The sequence below is a fragment of the Pleurodeles waltl genome, chromosome 1_2 (assembly GCF_031143425.1).
Source record: "Pleurodeles waltl isolate 20211129_DDA chromosome 1_2, aPleWal1.hap1.20221129, whole genome shotgun sequence".
NCBI lineage: Eukaryota > Metazoa > Chordata > Amphibia > Caudata > Salamandridae > Pleurodeles > Pleurodeles waltl.
This window is the reverse complement of record NC_090437.1, coordinates 598,523,553-598,545,050: the sequence shown is the minus strand read 5'-3', so window position 1 is coordinate 598,545,050 and position 21,498 is coordinate 598,523,553. Positions and strand designations below refer to the sequence as shown.

The 21,498-nt window shown below is 46.6% G+C and overlaps 1 protein-coding gene across 1 annotated transcript in view; it reads left to right on the top strand.

Moving 5' to 3' along the window:
* The window catches only part of LARP1B (La ribonucleoprotein 1B), a 229,387-nt gene that overhangs the window by 140,442 nt on the left and 67,447 nt on the right, over positions 1 to 21,498 (top strand). Inside the window, exon 8 of the mRNA XM_069205824.1 lies at positions 5,140 to 5,246. Within this exon, the coding sequence (XP_069061925.1) occupies positions 5,140 to 5,246 (107 nt within the window). The remainder of the gene's footprint in view (positions 1 to 5,139; positions 5,247 to 21,498) is intronic.

Genomic DNA, 21,498 nt, shown 5'->3' with positions numbered 1-21,498 from the left:
GTGTGCCAGATCATCGTGGCCTGCTGTATGCTTCACAACCTGGCTTTGCGACGCCAGGTGCCTTTCCTGCAGGAGGATGGTCCAGATGGTGGTGTTGTAGCAGCTGTGGAGCCTGTGGAGAGTGAAGAGGAGGAAGACGACGGGGACGACACGGACAACAGGGACACAGTTATACAACAGTATTTTCAGTAGCACACAGGTAAGAATCACCCACGCCATTTTACATTTACTTCTGGCCTCCTGCATCTCTACTTTCTGTGTTTCCCCCCAGTTCCTTTTCACTGATTTTTGACTTTCCCTTCCCTTTTCAGAGCTGTATGACCCACAGCGTGACCTCTGCTTTGTTTGCCCATGGACTAATGCTTATTGACACTGGTATGTTGTCATCACAATGTAAATGAACATTATTGCACCGTTATGTGTAATACATTTGTAAAGAATACAAGCAGACTCCTGACATTTGAAGTGCAATTGGTGATTTATTTAAAGTGCTGCGTATAGGTCCATGATAGTAAAACGGTGATGGGTGGGGGTGGAGTAATGTCCATGGCAGAGTCCAGTTCTCAGTAGCACAGGTGCATTGCCCATATGCCTGTGGAAGGATGGAGCAGGGGCAGTTCAAGGTTGGACAGGGTGACAATGTGGGACAGTGGGATGACATCAGGGGGTATCTTATGCTGGCGGGGGTCTTGGCATCCTACTCTGTCTTCTTGTGTGATCTCAGGTTCCGCTTGCGGGGTTGTTGATCTTCAGCAGGAGGTGGGGTTCTGGTGGCCTGTCGTGGTGTGGAGGCCTCCTGTCCACTAGCGCCGGCGGAGGTGGTAGGCTGTTCGTCGTCCGGGCTGGTGACAGGGGCCCTTTGGGGTGCCACATGGTCCCGCAATGTGGTGACTATCTGGTTGAGGGCCAGGACGATGGTCCCCATTGCGGTACCGATGGTCCTGAGTTCGTCTCTGAACCCCATGTACCGTTCCTCCTGCTGTGCCTGGATCTCCTGGAACCTGGCCAGTACCGTCGCCATCGTCTCCTGGGAGTGGTGGTATGCTCCCATGATGGTGGTGAGGGCCTCTTGGAGAGTGGGTTCCCTGGGCCGGTCAACCCCCTCTCGCACAGCAGCCCTCCCAGTTGCCCTGTTTCCCCGGGCCTCTGTCCCCTGGACGGTGTGCCCACTACCACTGCCCCCAGGTCCCTTTTGTTGTTGAGGTGGTGGGTCATCCTGGGTGCCCTGTAGAGGCGGACACACCGCTGATTGACGCGTCCGCGAGACAGAGGCATGGGCCCGCTGGGTGGGAGCTGTGCTGGTATTCCCACAGGGGGTTGGGTCTGCTATGGCCAGTGTCTGTGTGTGGGGAACCGACTGTCCAGAGGTCCCCGATGGTCCGGGCTGGTCATCAGGTTCTAGGTCGACAGAGCTGCTATCATCACTGGGGGCCTGTTCTGGGGGCGGGATGGACAAATCTGGACCCTCCTGGCCGGTGTGTTGGCGTTCGGGCCCTGCAGGGGTAAAAGAGTATGGTTATTGCTTCTGTGTGTGCCATGGCGTGCGATTTGTGGGTGCCCTTGTCCCCCAGTGCTGGCATTCCCTTGTGGGAGGAGTTGTGAGGGTGGTTTGTGAGGGGGGATGGATATGTGCAGTGGTCATGCTTAGGTGATGGGTGTCCATGGTTTGTGGTGGCATTCAGGGATTGGGGTTGTGTTGGGTGGGTTGTGCTGGTGAGACATTGGCAGGGAGGATGTGTGCTGGGGGGTTGGGGGTGAGGACGGGGGTGTGGGTTGGTATGCTGGTGGATAGGGGGGGTGAAGTAGTTGAGATTAGACTTACCAGAGTCCATTCCTCCGCCTACTCCAGCGAGGCCCTCAGGATGCAGGATGTTCAAGACCTCTTGCTCCCATGCTGTGAATTCGGGTGGAGTGGGAGGGGGTCCGCCGCCAGTCTTCTGCACAGCGATGTTGTGTCTTGACACCATCAACCGCACCTTCCCCCGTAGGTCGTTCCAGCGCTTTCGGATGTCTTCCCGGTTTCTGGGATGCTGTCCCACAGCGTTGACCCTGTCGACGATCCTTTGCCATAGCTCCGCCTTCCTAGCTATTGTGGTGTGCTGCACCTGTGTGCCGAATAGCTGGGGCTCTACCCTTATTATTTCCTCCACCATGACCCTGAGTTCTTGGTCCGAGAACCTGGGGTGTCTTTGGGGTGCCATGGGGTGGTGTGGGGTGGTGTTTGTGATGATGAGTGTGGTGTGTGTGGTGGTGTGTGGTGTTTTGTGCGTGGATGTAGTGTGGGTGATGATGTTGTGTTCCTGTGTGTGTTGGGTTTGTCGATAGCTGTGCTCTCTCTCTCTCTCGCCTTCTCTCCGAAATTCTAGTAGTGGGGGTTTGTGGGTGATGTGGGTGTGTGTTTTATAGTTGATTGGATGTGTGGGAGTGGTGTATGTATGTGTATCAGGTGTGTGTATTTGGAATTGTCCAATGTGGCTGTGTTTTGTAAAGGTGTGTGTATTTTGAGCACGGCGGTGTGTACCGCCAATGGAATACCGCGGATGAAAGACCGCCACGTGGATTCGTGGGTCGTAATGGCATGGGCGTGTTTGTGTTGGCGTGACGGTGGAGGTTTGGCCATCTCCAGTTTATCGCTGACCGCTGATGAGGCGGCCTTCCGTGGATGTCGGGTTTTTGGCGGTTTGGTCAGAATGCCCGTGGCAGTTTACCGCGGCCGCGGCGGTAGAATGGCGGACTTCTGACCAGCGGTAAGAGCCTTTTGAAGAATGACCCCCTTTGTTCTTTAATGCAATAGGAGGCCTTGAGTGTGACAAGAATGCCCAGCTATGAGTCTCTTTCCTCACTTTGTCAGAGGGCTCAATCTATAATTTACTGATGAGGCCTAAATTGTCTGAAACTAGTCTTGGGTCTTTGTGGTCCTGTCTGGAGGGCATCTAGATTGGCAATTTGGATTAGACTATACCTGTTGGAGCAGAGCCAAGACTGATCTACATATGGCTGCTCTCTGTATATATATATATATGCACACACCCCCATCAGCTACTCATGATTCTGATAGGTGACAATTTCGAACTGAACAACTATATGACATTAAAATAGATGCTGTGGTACTCAAAAAATACACATTAACACAAGCAACAATATGATGTAGTTGTTGTAGGAGCTGGAAACTAAAGAAAGCCATGAACAACAAGGAATGTGCTTCGTAGAACTCCGTCAATGCTGTGCTCAGTGCCTAATTTGTGCTTATTGTTTCCGGTGCGTAGCACCGGCACTTAACTTTACGGGCCATCGCTTATTTTTCTGCCTTCAGCATTTACTGCGAGCAAAAGACGCATATGGGAAAAACGGAGGAAGAGAAAATCGAAAAAGCATCACAAAGGGAGAAAGCAGAAAGCTGCAGAGTGAGCTGAAGGGGCAGGGAGTGGTTGTAAATGGATTAAAGAGGCTGGAGATGGCTTCAAGATTACTCTGCCTCAGTAGTCAGTGCTCGCACATGTAATTGCAGTATCCGAGTGTTTAAGAGGAGAGCTTTGGGCACCGGCACCTTTTTATTTACAAATTAAGTACTGGCTGTACTGAGAGAGATCCACGTTATTAAAGCAGATCTAGGAAATGAGCAATGCATGATCCTGTTTTTACATCCCTTTAACAGACAAGTGGAAGACAATGATGGAGAAGACCCTTCTGTAACTTGAGCGGTTGGTTGCTGGTGGTGTGCATGGCACTCTTTTTCGGGGACTGTGAATTGTATTTAGTTAACAAACTTTGACCCAAAGCCAGCCAAAAAGGCACAAAAAGAAACAAAAAGGAGAAAAAAATTATGGGTGAAGAGAAAAAAGAGAAATAGCAGGGATGAATACGAAGCTGCAAGAATGAGATAAAGAGACAGGAAGTGTCTGGTGGTGAAAGATAGAAGCCTGAGATGGAATCAAGAGTAGACATCCTCGGTATTCTAAAAACCTGGAATTATGTAACCTCTGAATAACTTTGGACCCTTCACTGATTAGTTTCACAAATGAAGACCAGGCTCAGTCGCTCAGCTTATGCTAGTAAGTGTGTGTGTTGTTTTAAATGCTGACGTCATAAACAAGCAGAGCGGCATCCACTTGCTCAAAGCAGGTTATCTAGCCGCTATATACCCTCCAGAGTTCCCCTGCACTCCCTGGTCGTTAAGCTATAACAATATTACAAGCAATACATTCTCCAACAGCAACAGGCTCGGATTCATCAAAAATGAAGTCAGCCGGGAACACCTTGCACACCATGGACGAAGGAAGACAACACAACACAAAGACTCAACTCAGTTACAAAAGATTCCAAACCAATAGATATAAAGGTGAGTGGACACAAGTATGCGCAGACTGCTCTCACCTGTTACAGTGCTTATTCCCAAACTGTCTTTATTTGTAAGTAGCTTTAGCATCGAGAAAAAATGAATGTAGATAGAAAATTCGTAAAAACAAAATTCAAGATAGAAATTCTGAAGCCAGACTTAATGCTGTGCAAGCGCTGGATAAAAGATAAAAGGGACAGAAACTTGTGATTGCGAATGTAATTCTACTGCGAGTCTTGCATCGCACTAGAAATTCCTCAAGCCAGGAAAACTGACTCTCAAAACAGGTATTCACAGGTATTCACATGTCACCTCCAGAATGTGGACCCTCCTCCTACAACAGAGATGACTAGTCCTATCATTGCCGACTTCCAAAACTTTCATCAGCTCTCCCTCACTCATTCTCTTGACTTCTTTCTCCACTGCCCTTGTAGTATTGCTCGTGCTATAAAATATGATTATTTGATAGATGAGTACATCACACGAAACCATACAAAATAAATAAACTTTCGACCACCTTTTTGAGCTAGCTTTTTAAGAGAACGAGATGGAAGAGGGCCTACACCAAAGCTGAATAACTCTAGAAAGTGGACAGTTAAGTTGAATCATTTGCCCACATCAGCTCCAACCCTTGAAAGTCATAGGACTGCTGTGACTTCAAATGACTTCACAATGAGTCAATGTATTCACAATGTCAACCAGGGGGAGTCTGGCCTAGTGCAGCCCCCAGTTTAATTCATGCACCTTTTGGTTTCTGTGTTGGGATAGTGTTGGAACTCATGTCAATGTTTGCCATCTCCTAGTGTGTTAGAAAGAGAAAGACGGGACAGAGCTCGAACCTGCCCCTGGACTTTCATTCGCATTGTGTAATGGAGTCTGAGGAGCGCAGGCCACAAACAACCTCTGTCAGGTAGGACGTTTATTTATTTCTGCAGTAAACAAATAAAACAATTCGACAAGATTCAGGTACATTCTCAGGAATGTTAAAGGTAGAATAATTTGTTGAACTAAATATATCATTTGTTAAAGGAAGAGCAACATATCCAGGTGTAACAAAGACAAGATTGAGGGCAACCTAAGAATAGTGCAGCAGTAATTCCAAATCACTGAAAGATGCAAACAAATTGCTAAGGTTTTGATGTAAATTTACAGTTTGTACAAGAATAGTAAGTTTCTTTTTTCATATAATGTTTCTTCCAAAATAATTTTGTTTTTTTTCACTTAATTCAATGTAAATAATATACATTCCCATAAATTGGTTAAAGTTACTGAGAAAACCACTGATACTGCTACCTGTTTGAAAACTTACTATTGTTTAAGGGACTGTCCCAAATCTATTGCAGAACAATTATTGATTCACTTGTTGATTTCTTCACAGTTTACAAGATATTTCAAACCTCTAACCCCATTTAGGAAACACTAATCTAGATCTTCATATAGTATATATGCTTCATGAAAAAACTGTCAATGAGTCTTAGGCTCTAGACCACAAACAATGAAAACCAATTTTTTTTAATGAAGGTTAATGTGGATAATTGGACACATGATTTACAGATGAGTGATAATCAAAATCCTCTAATTTGTAAGGAAAGCCCTAACTCGTCAGTTTAAGCCCCATCTTCTTGGTGGTACCGTTCTATCCACAGACCCCAACAGGACAAAGGGCCAGATGTAGCAAAAATAAAAATTGCGACTCGCATTTTGCGAGTTGATGCGACTCGCAAAATGCGAGTCGCAAATTGGAATGCCAGAAAAAAAAGCGATCCGATTTTGCGACTCGCAGCCGGACTCGCAACGCTGTGTGCGAGTCCGCAGTTTGCGAGGTCGCTGTTTGCGAGTGTGCAAAAAACGAACTCGCAATTAGCGAGTGGGTGTCGCAAATTGCGAATACCTTCAAAATTGCTTGCAGATGCAGCAGAACACTCCAGAAAGCATACCAGAACACCCTGGAAACACTTCCTGGCACATGATGATGACATCACAGCCAGGAAGTTAACAAATACACCTGGGAGGAGGGCTCAACAGTGAGCAGTGTCTCTGCCACTCACAGTAGGGTGCTGAGGAGTGGTAGGCACAGCACCATGGACGCAGCAGGGACCAGCCAGGCTGGCAGGAGGGGCAGGAGATCATAGATAACAGCCAGGACAGATTAATGTGGCACATGGCGTTAATGTGCCACATTACTGGTTGGCATTTTCCTGCCCATGGACAATTTCAACTTGTATATAGTTTCTTCATGACATTAATAAAACAGTTATTTTTGTTCCACTTAACAAATGGTTAATAGGTGAGTATGGTGGGAGTTGACACGTACCGTCCAAAATATTGCGTTGCAATGTGGTCCTGTCTCAGTCTGCCTTGATTAGCTAGACTCCTATCCCCATGATGGCGATGTGGTTGTTCTTGCTCTTCATCATCAGGATCTGGGTCTGCAGGGGTGAGAGGTAGCCCACGTCGGGTGGCTATGTTGTGGAGGATGGCGCATGCGACCACAATTTTGAAAGCGCTAATGGGGGTGTATTGGAGGGCGCCTCCACTGCGGTGGAGGCATCTGAATCTTGCCTTCAGCAGTCCGAAGGTGCGCTCGATCAGGTTCCTGGTCCTCTTATGCGCACTGTTGTATTGCCTCTCTGATTCAGTTCTGGGTGTTAAAAACGGAGTCATGATCCAAGGCCTGAGAGCATATGCACTGTCACCTGTTGGGCACAAAAGTACACGGTTAGGAAGTCCAGATTGTCGTGCACAGTGACCTGTGTGTATGTCTGCAAGTGTCTGTGGCTCTACCTAGGAGGTAACCGTCTCCAAATTCCCCACGTTCCAGGCGTTGATGTATCCCACTATACCTAAAAATGTATGAGTCATGGGTACTGCCAGGAAACTTAGCTACGATGTCCGTGATGACATAATGGGCATCACAAACAACCTGTATGTTGAGTGAGTGGGTACACTTCCTGTTGCGGAAAATGTGTTCCAGATTAGCAGGGGGGCATATTTGAATGTGTGTCCCATCTACACACCCTATGACATGAGGAAAGTGGGCAATGCGGTAAAAGTCCAGCTTGGTGCTGTTAATTTCTGCCTCATTCCTTGGTAAGTATATGAAGTGAGACATGTGCGTGACTAAGGCATCTAGGAATGCCCTGAGGAACCTTGACACTGCACTTTGGGATACCCCACCTGCCACGGCAATGACCCCCTGATAGCTCCCTGAGGCCAAGAGGTGCAGTGCGCGTAGCACTTGCACATGCGTAGGGATGGCGCAGCCACGCAGAGTCTTGTGTTCTAGCTGTGGTTTCAGTAAATCTATTAATTCTAGAATGGCTGCGCTGCTAAGGCGGTATTTGTCATAGATCTCCTCTTCAGTTTGCTGAAAAAGAGTCTGCCTGGTTCTATATATCTTCTCCTGTCTGTGGCCCCTCCTCCTCCTCTGCTGGGCTGCGTAGACTCTCCTCCTCACTGCTATCAGGTATATCTCCGCCATCTTGAGTAACCCAGATGCCTTCTGGGTCCCCTTTTATACTTTGGTAATGGTTACCACCTGCTCTGAGTTAGTGGTAAATGGGACATGCAAACTGGGCTTTTTGCGACTAGTCGCAATTTGCGAGTTGCAATTGCATGAGGTTTGCGACTCGCAAATTGCGACTTGCAATTTGCGGGTCGCAAAATGGGGTCGCAACGGATGCGACTCGCAAACGGGTCCCAACGCTTTTTGCGAGTCGGAAATGGGCTTTTTGCATCCCATTTCCGATTTTGCACTGTCGCAAATTGCGAATCGGCCCGTTTGCGAGTCGCAAACGTTTGCTACATCTGGCCCAAAGATCCTTCAAATGAGTACCTACCACTCTCTTCAATATTTGTAGAATTTTCCAAGCATTGCTTGGAATATGGGGTGCTGTGGACCATTCACATTACCAAAAACGACTTGCTAACGTGGGCTATATGATAGCTAAGCATGACATTACTAAACAATTGGGATCTGGGTCTCTTCCAACACACCAAACTTGGGAGTTGGGGGTGGAATACTGCAGAACCATTGAAAAGGAAGTACACAGAGGGAGAGGTTGCAGGAAGAAATGTGAAAACTTATGTGGAAGATGGGTTAAAGATACAAATTAAGAGGGGATACCTAGATGAACACTTTCTTTGCAAAAGACTATGAATCACGGGCCGGATGAGAGGAAGTACTTGTGGTGTGGTGAATTCATCGTGCAGACTCTGTTCATGTAACTGAGAAGACATATTATTGGGGTTGTACGAAGCTGGCCTGGTGTGTGGTGAGTACCTAAGGTACTATCATCTTATACCAGGTCCAGGTATCCCCCATTAGTGAGGTGTCTAGGAAGCCAGGCTCTCTAGAGGTAGCTGTGGATGAGCAGCCAAGACTTATCTAGGAGACATGCAAAATGTATGCAATACCACTGTAGTCACACAGCACTTACACACATGAAAGAACAATACAGTGTCACAAAAATAAAGGTACTTTATTTTAGTGACACAAATACTAAAATACTACATAGGCAATACCCCAACTGGAGGTAAGTAAAACACACTGTTAAATGCACATTAGAAATTAGGAATTAGCAAAGAATGTAATAGAAAACAGTGAAAGCAATAGAAAATACTGAGGGAGCGGGGGGACCAAACCATATGCTAAGAAAGTGGAATGTGAAAGTCGGGTCCCCACCCAAGGAAGTGGAATCAGTATGGGGGAGCTGGAGCAACTAGGAAACCCACAAGGTAAGTACCAGACTGCCCCCCAGCGACCAGGAGAAGAGAGGTAAGTACCTGGTTCTCCCCAAACCCACCAAAAGGACTTCAGAGAAGAATATTGCAAGACCCAGACAGGACTGCAAGAAACCAAACCAAAGAAGGATCCTGGAAGAGGAAGTTCTGGAAAAGAAGGGGGCCAAGTCCATTCATGTTGGAGTGTCTGGTGGTGGCAGGAGCCACTACCCACCCATCTGTGAATGCAGGACCAGGTCAACGGTGGATGAAGACAGTCTGTAGTGCAGCACTGGAGCAGCTGAAGAGTTCCTGGAGTGATGCAGTTGATGTCTCACGCTGGAAGAAGGATTGCAGTTTGTGAGTGGTGTGGAAGAACCACCAACTTGCCTTGGCAAAGACAAATGCTGTGGATGAAGAAAAGCAGAGCTGCCGGGGACAAGCAAGGTCCAGGGGGACTCAACCCATGGAGGGGAGTCCTGCATGACCTCAGCAATGAGGAGAGTCACAGGAAGAGGAGGAAACCCCCATATTGCGACCCACAGGCAGCAAGCACAGGAATTGAGGTGAGGTCCATACAGCACACATTGGAAGGAGTCCCACGTCGCAGGAGAAGCACACAGAGGGCTGTGTGTTGCAGGGAAGAGTGCTGGGGGCAGGGGATACACAGAGCCTGAAGATCCCTTGGAGGAGAATCAACAAGCCTTTGTAGCTGCAAAAGACATGGTGCATGGGGGTACTGTCCTGTGTGGAAAGGCAAGGGCTCACTGTCTCCTATTGGACAGCTGATAGAGAGGGTCAAGGGGACCACTTCAGACTACCACCCGTGATGCAGGATCCACACAGCTCTGGAGGAGAGGAGATTTACGCAGCCAGTCATCGTTGCAGTCGGTGCTTGCGGATGCAGGGGAGTTACTCTTTCACTCCAAGGTAGATTCCTTCTTGCTTCTTGGTGCAGACTGAAGACTTGCCACCCCCAGAGGATGCACAGCCAGGTAAGTGTTGCAGTTGCTGGGTGGAGCTGGAGAAACAATGTTGCAGAGGGGAGTCGTCGCTCATGCTGCAGATTGTAGGTTCCTGTTATGGTTCCAGTGGCCAGAAGCCGAAGTAAATGATGCAGAGGAGTCCTGCTGGAATCTTGCATGTCGAATCTGAGGACCCAGCCAAGAGGGAGACCCTAAATAGCGCTGGAAGGTGGATTCTTCACCTAGCAAGGTGACCACCTATCGGGAGGGGGCTGTGACGTCACCTGCCTGCCCTGGCCACTTGGATGCTCCCAGAGGCTTCTGTCCATCTTAATTTCAAGATGGCAGAATCAAGTAGCCACCTGGAGGAGCTCTGGGCACCACCCCTGGGGTGGTGATGGACAAGGAAGTGGTTATTCCCCGTTCCATTGTCCAGTTTCGTGCCAGAGCAGGGACTGGAGGTCCCTGAACCGGTGCAGACTGGTTTAAGCAAGGAGGGTATCAAATGTGCCCTTCAAAGCATATCAGTGGCTTGCACAGGCTACCCACTCCTCACCAGCCATGTAACACCTATTTCCAAAGGGAGAGGGTGTTACCCCCCTCTCCAAAGGAAATCGTTTGTTCGGACTTCCTGGGCTTGAGCTGGTCAAGCAGCAGGAGGGCAGAAACCCGTCTGAGGGGTGGCAGCAACATGGGCTGCCTGGAAAACCCCAGAAAGATGGTGGGAGTAATGCTGGGGGTCCTCTAAGGCGCCTCCAGAGTGCATGGAATCATAAAACCAATACTGGCAACAGTCTTGGGGTATGATTCTGACATGTTTGATACCAAACATGCCCAGGTTTGGAGTTATCATTATGTAGCTGGACATCGGTAGTGACCTATGTCCAGCACACGGGTAAAATGGCTTCCCCACACTCACGAAGTCCATGAAAATGGAGCTGGAGTTCATTGGGACACCTCTGCTTATGCAACGGTGCCCTCACACACAGATACCTGCACCCTGCCCCTGCCCATAAGAGTGACCTACAGTGACCTGCTGCAGTGACCTGTAGTGAAAGGGTGCTTGCACCTTCTCACGCAGGCTGCAATGGCATGCCTGCAGACACATTTTACATGGGCTCCCATGGGTAGCACAATATATGCTGCAGCGCATGGGGTACCCCTGATGCCTCAATGCCCTGGGTACCATATAGTACCAAGAGACTTATAAGGGGGCACCAGTATGGCAAATGTGGGTTATGTGAGGTCCAAGCAACCAAATGTAAAGGGAGAGAGCACAGTCACTGGGGTCTGGTAAGCATGATCCCTTTGCACATAGTCAAAACATACTGACAACAGGCAAAAAGTGGGGGTAACCCTGCCAACAAGAGGGTACTTTCTTACAGGGGGGAACCATGAGGTTGTGGAGGATGTGAATGGGATGTTTACTGTATTGGTTTTACTGACATAATAAAAAATAAAATAAAAGCAAAAAAAAAGAGAATTCTCACAGTCATTTAGAAAAACAGAGTAAATGTTATTAAATTATTTGATGTCAAAACAACACAAATCCAATCTGTAGAACCAAAAGTATGATTTTTAAAATGTTTTTTGTAAAAGCTAGCTCCTAAAAGATCAAAGCACCAGCTGTGACCATCTAGTCATGTGAGACCAGGGCAGTCTAAAGTAATGGGTGACCATAGTGGTTCGGATACACAAGTTGGGTTGGGCCTGGTCTCTGCTTACTTTTGGGTTTAGAAGAAATGTTGAGAATAACTGTTTGAGAAAATAAAGGTCAGCGGGGTAAGGCAGCCGGCGGTGTCTGAGGAGGAGCTGCTGGACGAAGATGCATTGAAGATTTCTTTGTTCAGACTTAGGGCCTGATTAAGAACTTTGACAAAGGTGGGGAGGCAGCCAAAATGGCGGCCTCCCCACTGTTGTATTATGATGTTTCCGTCAGGCTGGCTGGTAGAAACAGTAGGGCGGCATTGGCCTTGGCTCCCTCAGGGAGCCAAAGCCAATGCCTTCGTACAGACGGTGCCCCAGCACCATCGGAATGTGCACTGTCTGCCACAGTAAACAGTGCACATTCTGAGTTTGCTGATAGGGGGCACCTGCGCTCCCCATGCCAGAGGCAGTGCAGGGGCTCTGTTGTTTCCCAACTCTGTCTTTCCACCAGACTTTTCATGCCAGTGACACTGCCATGAAAAGGCTAGTGTAAAGGAAAATCGTGATCAGCACCACAGTGCTGAACTCGGCACTGCCAGGGATGACCACAACTTTCACCTCTGCCAACCCATCAGGATCCCTGATCCTGGCACAGGCGGCGGTGTGCTGGCAGTCTGACCATCAGCATCGTAATGTGGTGGTCGGACTACCAAGGTTGCGGCTGTCCGACCGCTGCCACTAGTACGGCGATCCGTGGACCGCCGTACTCGTTATGAGGCCCTTAGTCTCTTTTTTGGAAGTTGAAAATATCCAATGGGTACTAAACTGCAGGCTGTAGCCAACAAAGGCTCCACAAGGTTGGATACACCTTCTGTAAGGAGCTGCTTAACAGTATTTGCTGCTACGGAGATGAGTGTAGTGGGAGCTACCACAAAGTCAGGCTGAAAGGCAATGCACCTTGGGCAGATAAGTGAACAGGTAGGCTCCGTTCTCTACCTGGTTCTCAGGGCACTTTTGGATGAAAAAGTCCTAAGTTTTAGTTTTGGGCTATCTGGGCACCTTTAGCATCAGTTCCAAGGTCCCAGAGCTGAAGAGGAACCACTTGGAGGGTCATGACTCATGCAGGATGGATCCAGGTGTGGGTTCAATATGGTTGGAGCCTTTTCTGTCCTTGAGGAGATCAGGAGGCCAACCAACTAGCCCTTGGAGTCATTCTGGTGACCCTAGGTTCAAGAAGCAAAGCAGGTCTCAACAGCAGGGCAGTCGTCTTGGTGTAGGTCAGGGCTCCGAGGGCACAAGGCAGGCTTCAGGCAGCGGGGCAATCCTACAAGTACAGGACGGCAGTCCTCTGAAGTACACAACAGGCCACAGGCAGGGGGACAGTCCTGTGAGAGTCCTTTGGAGGCCCAGAAGAGTGGGTCTGAGGGTCCTATGTTTACACCTGGTGTCATCTTTGAAGTTGTAACATTTTTTCAGAGCAGGCAGTGGTCCCACAGAAAACAGAAAATAACAATGCTGCATTTACACTGATTTAAATATGTGATTTGGTAAGCACTTATGCCATTTACGTAGGGAGGAATGTATGAAATATAAGTAGGCATAATGCCTCAGTCAACAGTATAATTTTGTCAGTAGTATTATTAGAGAATATAAATACCTTTGCACAGTACATGGTGGTGTCCTACCAGAAGAGTTTATCTCTCCTCTGTTGTTTGTTATTGATTTGTGTACTCCATTTAACAATGGGAGTTTTCTTTGGCAATAACAGTTCTAATATAATCTGTTACAGGGTTTTCCCAGGCACAATTAATAGTGACCAGGGTACTTCTATCATGTTGCCATGAATAATAAAGACTTGAGGTTGAAGGAAGCCACCCTGAAGTTATTTTCCTTTGCAGCATTGCATTTTAACATTCATAAGGATTCTGAAGCTGTGATATTAAGAATAGTTTCACCTTTTGGAAAACCCTGGGCTGATTTCCATTTTCACATCAGATGATATAAAAGAACACGCTTTGTGGAGCTTTGTTAGGTGATAATGGACTTGGAGGTAAATAATAATAAGTAATAAGAAAGGGAAAGGATTTGGATGAATACTCGCAACTATGTTGACAGCAAAGTGTTCAATGTACTCAAGTGAAAGACAATGGGTCACTTTTTCAAATGAGGTTATGGAACTGGTGCACCTAAAGCTTCAAGTGTAATGGTCTGTGACTGACACACATGATTTAATAAGAGGAAACGAAGCAGAAATACAATGCAGGCTGACCAGATAAGTATCTTTACCCAGTGACAGTACCTTGGCGCAGACGGATGCACCGGTGGAGATGACTTTGTGAACTGTATGATCATCCTTTGAGTCCACAAGAACATTAGGAAAGATGCAACAGTGGTTTGTATGGTGTGCAGAGCTCTAAGAGTAAACAACAAGGTACTGTGCCTATCGCCCAGAAGCAGTGGGTGTGGTGGGAAGGAAGAATAACGTGCTCAGAATTTGAAACTGTGAGATATGTGCAGAAAAACAATTTACATGGATGGATGCTTTGCTGATTGCAATTTTGAGCAGGAGAACAAAGCCTGATGTGAGACAAAACAAAAATGAAGCCCAATGGCGTAGTTGCTGATCGACCAATGGTCGCTTTTCAGAATGTCAAAAAGAGAAATGGCAACCGCCAGGTCAATTAACTGATGAGAGACTATCGTTTTGCAGTAACTAAAATGTTTTGCTTCCATTAACCAGCAGGTGAAGGGTACCATTTCCAGAGACCTGACTGTCTCCAGCCCTGGTGAAAGAAACAACTGTAAGTCTCACTGACCACACAGACAACTGTGAAATGCACCAACAGGACTTTAATTTGTTTGCGTCACTTGAGGAGGGTGCCACTGCAAGCAGCACTGCCACCATCTGCCAAAATCATTGTGGAAGAATTACAGCAACACCCACCACCCCTCAGCAGCAAGACAGCACCATACAACCTGAAATCACAGAAGAAGAAGGATGCCTAATAGACCTGGATGAAATTTTGAAGTTGAGGCAAGGGGAAGAGCAATTAACAGGAGATGGTGCATCCCCAGCCCAACAGACACTAGAAATGACAAGCTACTCTTTCAATGGGCACGTACGTTCCTGTTCTACATTTACTGCAGATGGAATAAAGATAGTAAATATTCAGGAAAATGACGAATGGACAGTAAAAGAAATACTGGACGTGTTGGAAATAAAAACACCTCAGGACTGGCCTAAATGTTACATGTTTAAATGTTGACAAAACAGCAGAAAGGGAGTAAAAGCTGCTAAAAGTCCATCTTGATAGTTCATCCACCTGTGCAGTATCTGACAACAGTGCCCCCGACCATTGACAGAACAAGCTTGTTACAGACTTCAATGGATTGCACCCCAAGCAACCTCCAGTATCAACTATGTCCCCAGACCCAACAGTGGGGGACCTATCACAGGTACTGGATCTAAATATCAATGACCATAAACTGTGTGCCTAAATAAACTGTCACTAGACATGGTATCCTGAGGCCGGGAGCAAAGGCTGTTCTGGTTACGAAGAAAGACTTAAGTAGAAGAATATGGAAGAAAGTGTTCTCCATCCCACTTGTTTTTGCTCTAACAACTGTACTGACCATTATTGCCATTTTTGTATGAAATGTATTATCCATCTGTACAGAGCCCTGAACATGGGTACAGAAGGTTCGGATCATCATCCAAAAGACTATAGCACAGGGAAATGTCTGTCTCAAATTGTTGGATATGTTTACAAATCCCGGCAACAGTAGAAAAGGAATGCCTTTCTTGCAACTACCTTTACTATACAATGAATTATGTGTTATTATATGTGCCACTGATTCCATGACCAACATACCATAATAATGCAAGATGTTGTCATTGAAGAGCTGCGCAAAATAAAGATAGACTAAGTGGTGCTGGGACTAACGTTTGATCAAAGTTCAAAAGTGTTGTTTGTGAAAGAAGAAAAAATATATAGACATATAGATTTGAACCAATGTTCAAACATTAGCAATAGATTCTCCATTTTGAATTGTACTTTTAGAATAGTTTTCAAAGACATTTTCTTGTCTTGCTGAGTTAAATATAAAATGCTGGTGCAAGAGCGTAGGCACACAAGGCCACCTTATCTCAAGTCTGTGTATGTATTGTAATCTTGAACTTTGAGAAACCCAAGAAAATAATTGGTTATTTTGCAATGAACATCCTTCCAGAGCACTCACTTGTGAGAATAGTATTTTTGTAGGTTAGATATGAGTGACATATGCTTGGAATTATGGCTTCTGTGATTTGTAACCTAGACACAACTTATAGAGGAGGATATGCCACGCGCATTTGGAATGATGTTTGCTTCAAACAACAGCCTTGAGGCTGAGGTAACATGGTGAGCATGACCCCTGGGGTGTCATCATTGTATATTTGCTTTGCTGATGGACTTTTCTTTTGAAATGTAATTGCCTTTCTATGATGATTGCATTCTGCAGCTGTGCATCAATAATGAATTAGGGATTATGATGGAAAGCAATGTATTTTCAAACATATATAGATGGCATTTCAACTTGAGCAAGATGAAGCATTAAAACAGATTGCCCTTTGTGTATGTTTCCGCCCCGGGCTTAAATCAAATAAAGGTTTGCTTCTGTAGATCACCATGACTGTGTATTGACTGTTATTTCCCTTTCAGACAAAACTTTTGCTTACACAAATTCCAGTGTTCAGGAATCATGAAATACTTATATACAGCTAGCACAAATAGAAAATACTGTGCCCTCTTTGCACTTTTACTAATAGGTAATTGGGCATGTCATGGCCAATTCACAATGGCATCTTAACAATATGTTAGACATTTCAGCCTTAGAATGGTCTTCCCCTAAACCTTTTGCCTTTTACCCTCCTATTTTGCTGAATTCGCTTTTGTTGGTCTTAGGACTCTGTTCATTTTATCACTGCTAACCAGTGCTAACTTGCTTGTGCTCACTCCTTAAAACATGGTAACAGTGGCTTACACCTGATTACCATATTTAATTTACTTCAAAGTCACCAGTAAAGTAGTATACCATATACCCAGGGCTAGTAAATGAAATGCTACTAGAAGATCTGCAGCACTTATTTTGTCACCCGCTTAAGTACCCCCTTAAAAACATGCCTCAGTGCTGTCCTTGCAGCCTATTCACAGGTTTAAACTACCAATTCGACCTGGCAAAATCACCCCTGAGTTAGACCCTGTGAAATACATTTACGAGTCTCTTCTCTAAGAGGCTGGACTTCTACAAGATAGAATTCAAGGATTCGGATTATGCTTCAAGATAGCATTTTATTGGCTGCAGCGGTCACCTCCAAAGAGTATCCAAATGGAACTCTTTGGCCAAAGCAACTGACCTTTCCCTTAGCCTTTGATGTCTTTTATTGCAAAAAACCTCTCCCCACTTTACCACCCTATACATGCGTCACAATTTCCAGACGCCTTCAAGCAAACATTTCCTGTAGCACCTTTAAACCACAATGACAGAATGTTAAAAGACAGAGTTAACATTTCTAGAACATAAGGTGGTTTAACACATCTACAAAGTTTCACATCTGTAACAAATGAAATTAAACAGGTGATGAAGGCATACAATTTTTGTTCGTAGCACAGAACATATGGATAAAATGGAGCCCTCACGCCAAGTTAAGAAATACATTTTTCACAAACCGCCCTTTTTGCCGTTAGGCGAACATTTTGTATCATTCAAGTAATAGAAAAGTCACCAATACTGTATAAGTGAACAAATAAAAAGCAGTGCAGCAAATATTACGAAACCCTGTTTTTTTCTTGTTCTTTACCTTTTTCTCCTCAGAGTGTCCCTTACTTCCAAGCTTCACTGGCAAGCTTATGTACTGGTCCAGACGTTGGTGGTCTTGACCACCGGCATGGGGTGCATGGGGTGCAGTCCCTCCTGGGACTGTTTCTTCCTTTAAGTCTCTTTGCAGTTCACCCGAACCCTATTCCTCAAATCATATCTATGTCCATCTATCTCAGAATCAAAATGTTCAGGAGAAGAAGATTTGTCAGTGAATAGAATTATACCTGAAATCATGGAGGACTCTGGTTCTCTTTCTAAAACACCCATCGAAATCGCACAAAGCTTTGCCTCCTATTACGCACGCCTATACACAGAGCACCCCCTACCCACTATTGAAAGGGAATCCCCCCTTCTAAATGATGTAACTCTTCCCAAAGTTTCCCAAGCGGCTAGGAATTGGATGGACGAGGCGATCAGCCTCGCGGAAATTGCCAACGCGATTGCCAGCCTGGCATAGGGCAAGACCCCAGGGCCGGATGGATTCCCGGCAGAACTATACAGTAAATGCAGTGATATTCTGGGCCCTCACCTGCTTAGTATGTACAAGGAGGCTGAGCGGAAGGGCCGCTTCCCCCCCGGGATCGACCAAGCTACAATTGTAGTGATCCCCATGACCCAGCCCCCGTCGCAACATTGCTCGGCATATCGGCCCATCTCACTTCTGAATACTGAGATCAAAGTGCTGTCCTCAATCCTCGCGTCCAGACTAAGGGAAGTAATGCCCACATTGGTTCACCCTGACCAGTGCGGCTTCATGCCTACCCGTAGCACAAGGCACTGCATTAGGCGGTTACATCTAGCACTACCAGACCCTGTCTCACACCCCCTTGGCTTTGCTTCTGCTCGATTTTGAGAAAGCCTTTGATACGGTAGATTGGTCCTACCTTGATCACGTTCTACAAAGAAACGGACTCGGACCCAAATTCAGGGGCCTGGTGAGGCTACTCTACTCTAATCTGATAGCCCGGGTCCAAGTGAACGGGGTGGTCTCCGACCCATTCCCCATTGGCCGTGGCACCCGACAGGGGTGCCCACTATCCCCTCTGCTCTTTGCACTAACAATAGAGCCCCTGGAGAGGCTGCTGCGAGAGGACCCTCTGATTGAGGTCTTGGTCTTGGCCTGTTTGCCCAGTGGACCGTGTGGCACTTTACGCGGATGATGTCCTATTGTACATTTCTAATCCGGCCAAGAGTGGCCCTCGCATTCTACAAATTCGAGGCCTCTTCCCAGAGGCCTCAGGACTGACTCTAAATCCCAGTAAATCTTTATTGGTCCCCCTCCACCATTCCAGGGATTGTGTGGACTGGCAAAAAAACATCCCAGTGCGGAGAAACATTTTTAAATACTTGGGAATACATGTTTCACTGCTCCCTGAATTAACATGGGAACTCAACATCACGCCATTAACTAGAAGAATCAAAAATGACCTCCAGCGTTGGAGGACCCTCCCCCTTAACCTGCTTGGAAGAATCACACTCTATAAGATGATGATTCTCCCCAGACTTCTCTACCTATTACAGAATTTCCCGCATCCTATTCCCATGAGATGGTTCAGAGAGATGGACTCTTTAACGCGCCAATTCATATGGAATGGCACCCGTCCCTGACTGGCGCTCAAAACCTGCCAGAGAGATGTCTACGATGGGGGGTTGGGATTGTCCAACATCCATTACTATCACCTTGTGATGAACCTGCTCGTGATTAATGACTGGATGGGGGGTGGATGGACAGACCCGGCGTTTCGACTGGAACTCCAGACGCTGAGCTACCCACGGATCTTTGATGCCCTGTACGGAGGCCCGATCTCCCGAGATGTACCAGATGTGACTAAGGTGATACTGCTGGGATGGCGGGCGGCCCAGAAGGTGTCAAGGTGGTGGGGGCGCCTCACCCAGCAGACCCCGCTATTGCACGGGAAACACTTAAGGAAGGTGGTGGGCCTGGAGGGATTTAAGAAATGGGACAACATAGGTATTTCCACACTAGGCGACGTTTGGGACGGGTCACACATACGATCCTTTGAAGACCTCCAGAAACTCTTCTCACTAAACAAGACACAATTCCATAAATATCTCCAGCTCCGCCACGCCCTACTAATACATGTCCAGGCAGGAGATAACGTACCTGAATATAGCCCTATGGAGGCGAAGGCGCTGATGGGGAACCTGGGCAAGGGAGGCGTTTCCCAGATGTACGGCACCTTGATTGCCAACACTGCTTGTTCCCTGGGGGGGCTTCACCAGAGGTGGGAGGGATGAGTGGGCCCTATGGAGGAGGTGGACTGGAACGAGGCACTGATGGCCCCGCGAACCTTAACGATGGCGACTCACCTCCGATTAATACAGACCTACTACCTCCACACAGCTTACCTTACACCCACCAAATTACATAGAGCGGGTCTTCGACCCACAGCCGATTGCCCCCGATGTATGAACCCGGAAACTGATTTCTTCCACATGGTATGGGCATGCCCGGCTATAGCAACCTACTGGAGGGAGGTCACGCGGGAGATCTCCTGGGTCTTGCGGGTAGACATAGGGATGGCGTCACTGCCTCTCCTGTTGGGGATCATGGCAGATATCGGAATGAGAAGAGCGGATCGAACCTTCCTCGGGGTGGCATCCCTAGTGGCCAAAAGGGATATAATGGCTGACTGTAAAGCCAAAGGCGCACCGGCATTGACTAAATGGAGACGAGGGGTGGATTGGTGTGCACAACGTGAAAAACTTGTATATGAGGCTAGAGGATGCCCGAACAAATATAACAAGGTATGGGGGAAGTGGGAGGCCGCAACATGTATCCTCCCTACATTATTGAACAGCACTACATCAGGGAGGGCCAGCGTGCATCCTCCCTCCCCCCCCCCTAACGGGAGTGAGACATTCACCAGATACTCCAACGAGGCGACATATAACTTGCGCTCCCAATGTGTTGTCTGGGACGATGGGTTTGACCACCGTTAGGTGCCCGTTGGCGCCTAGTTACATGTATGTATCATTGTTTTATTTTCTTGCAAAATCAATAAAAATTTCTTTATAAAAAATAATAATGCAAGACTGCAACCTTCATTTTCATGTACAAATAGGGTAAATGGTTTCTGATAATCTGAGGTGCCTAACACAGGTGCATTACACAAAGCCTTTTTCAATTCATAGAAGGCACTTTCACATTCTTCATTCCAAGTGGTTGGTACATGTACATCTTTGAGAGTGAGGGCAACCAAAGGTTTCGCCATGAGGAAATAATTAGGTATCCATTATCTGCAATATAAGGTATTTCCTACAAAACCTCAAACATCTTTCTATGTTTGTGGGCATTGTAAATTGTAAATTATTGATATTCTTTGTGAGTCAAGTCTTCTACCCCCCTTCGACAGGAGGTGCCCTAAATAGAACACCTCCTGTTGACAATATTGCAACTTGGATAGGGAGACCTTTCTCTTCATGTGTGGCTAAATGTGACAGTGATTCTGATGTGGCCTATTCACATTGTTCAAGAGTGTCAGGTACAATGAGAAGTTCATCAATGTATTGTAAAAGAACATTGCCATCTGGTGATTTTAAAGTGTCCAACTGGCTTTTTAGAGCACAATGGACATACTAAAGAAAACATTCTTTAAATCTTTTACAGAGAAACATTTGGCAATGGGTGAAATCATGTGAACAGTGTAGTGACATCCTGTGTACAACTGGGTATTGTGGTACTAATATCTTGTTAATAACTCGCAGGTCAATAACCTATCTAAATTCTGTCTGTTGTCTAGTAGGACTTTTTTTTTTAATGACGGGAAGTATGTGACTATTACAGAGACTACCATAGCTCTCCTTCACCACACCCTTATCAAGGAGGTCCTGTACTACGGAAAAAAGCCCTTCCTCATCTTCAGGGAATAATGTGTATTGTGGAATGAGGGGTAAGGATGTACCTTCTTTAACGCGTATCTTAACTGCTTCCATGCTCATGAAACC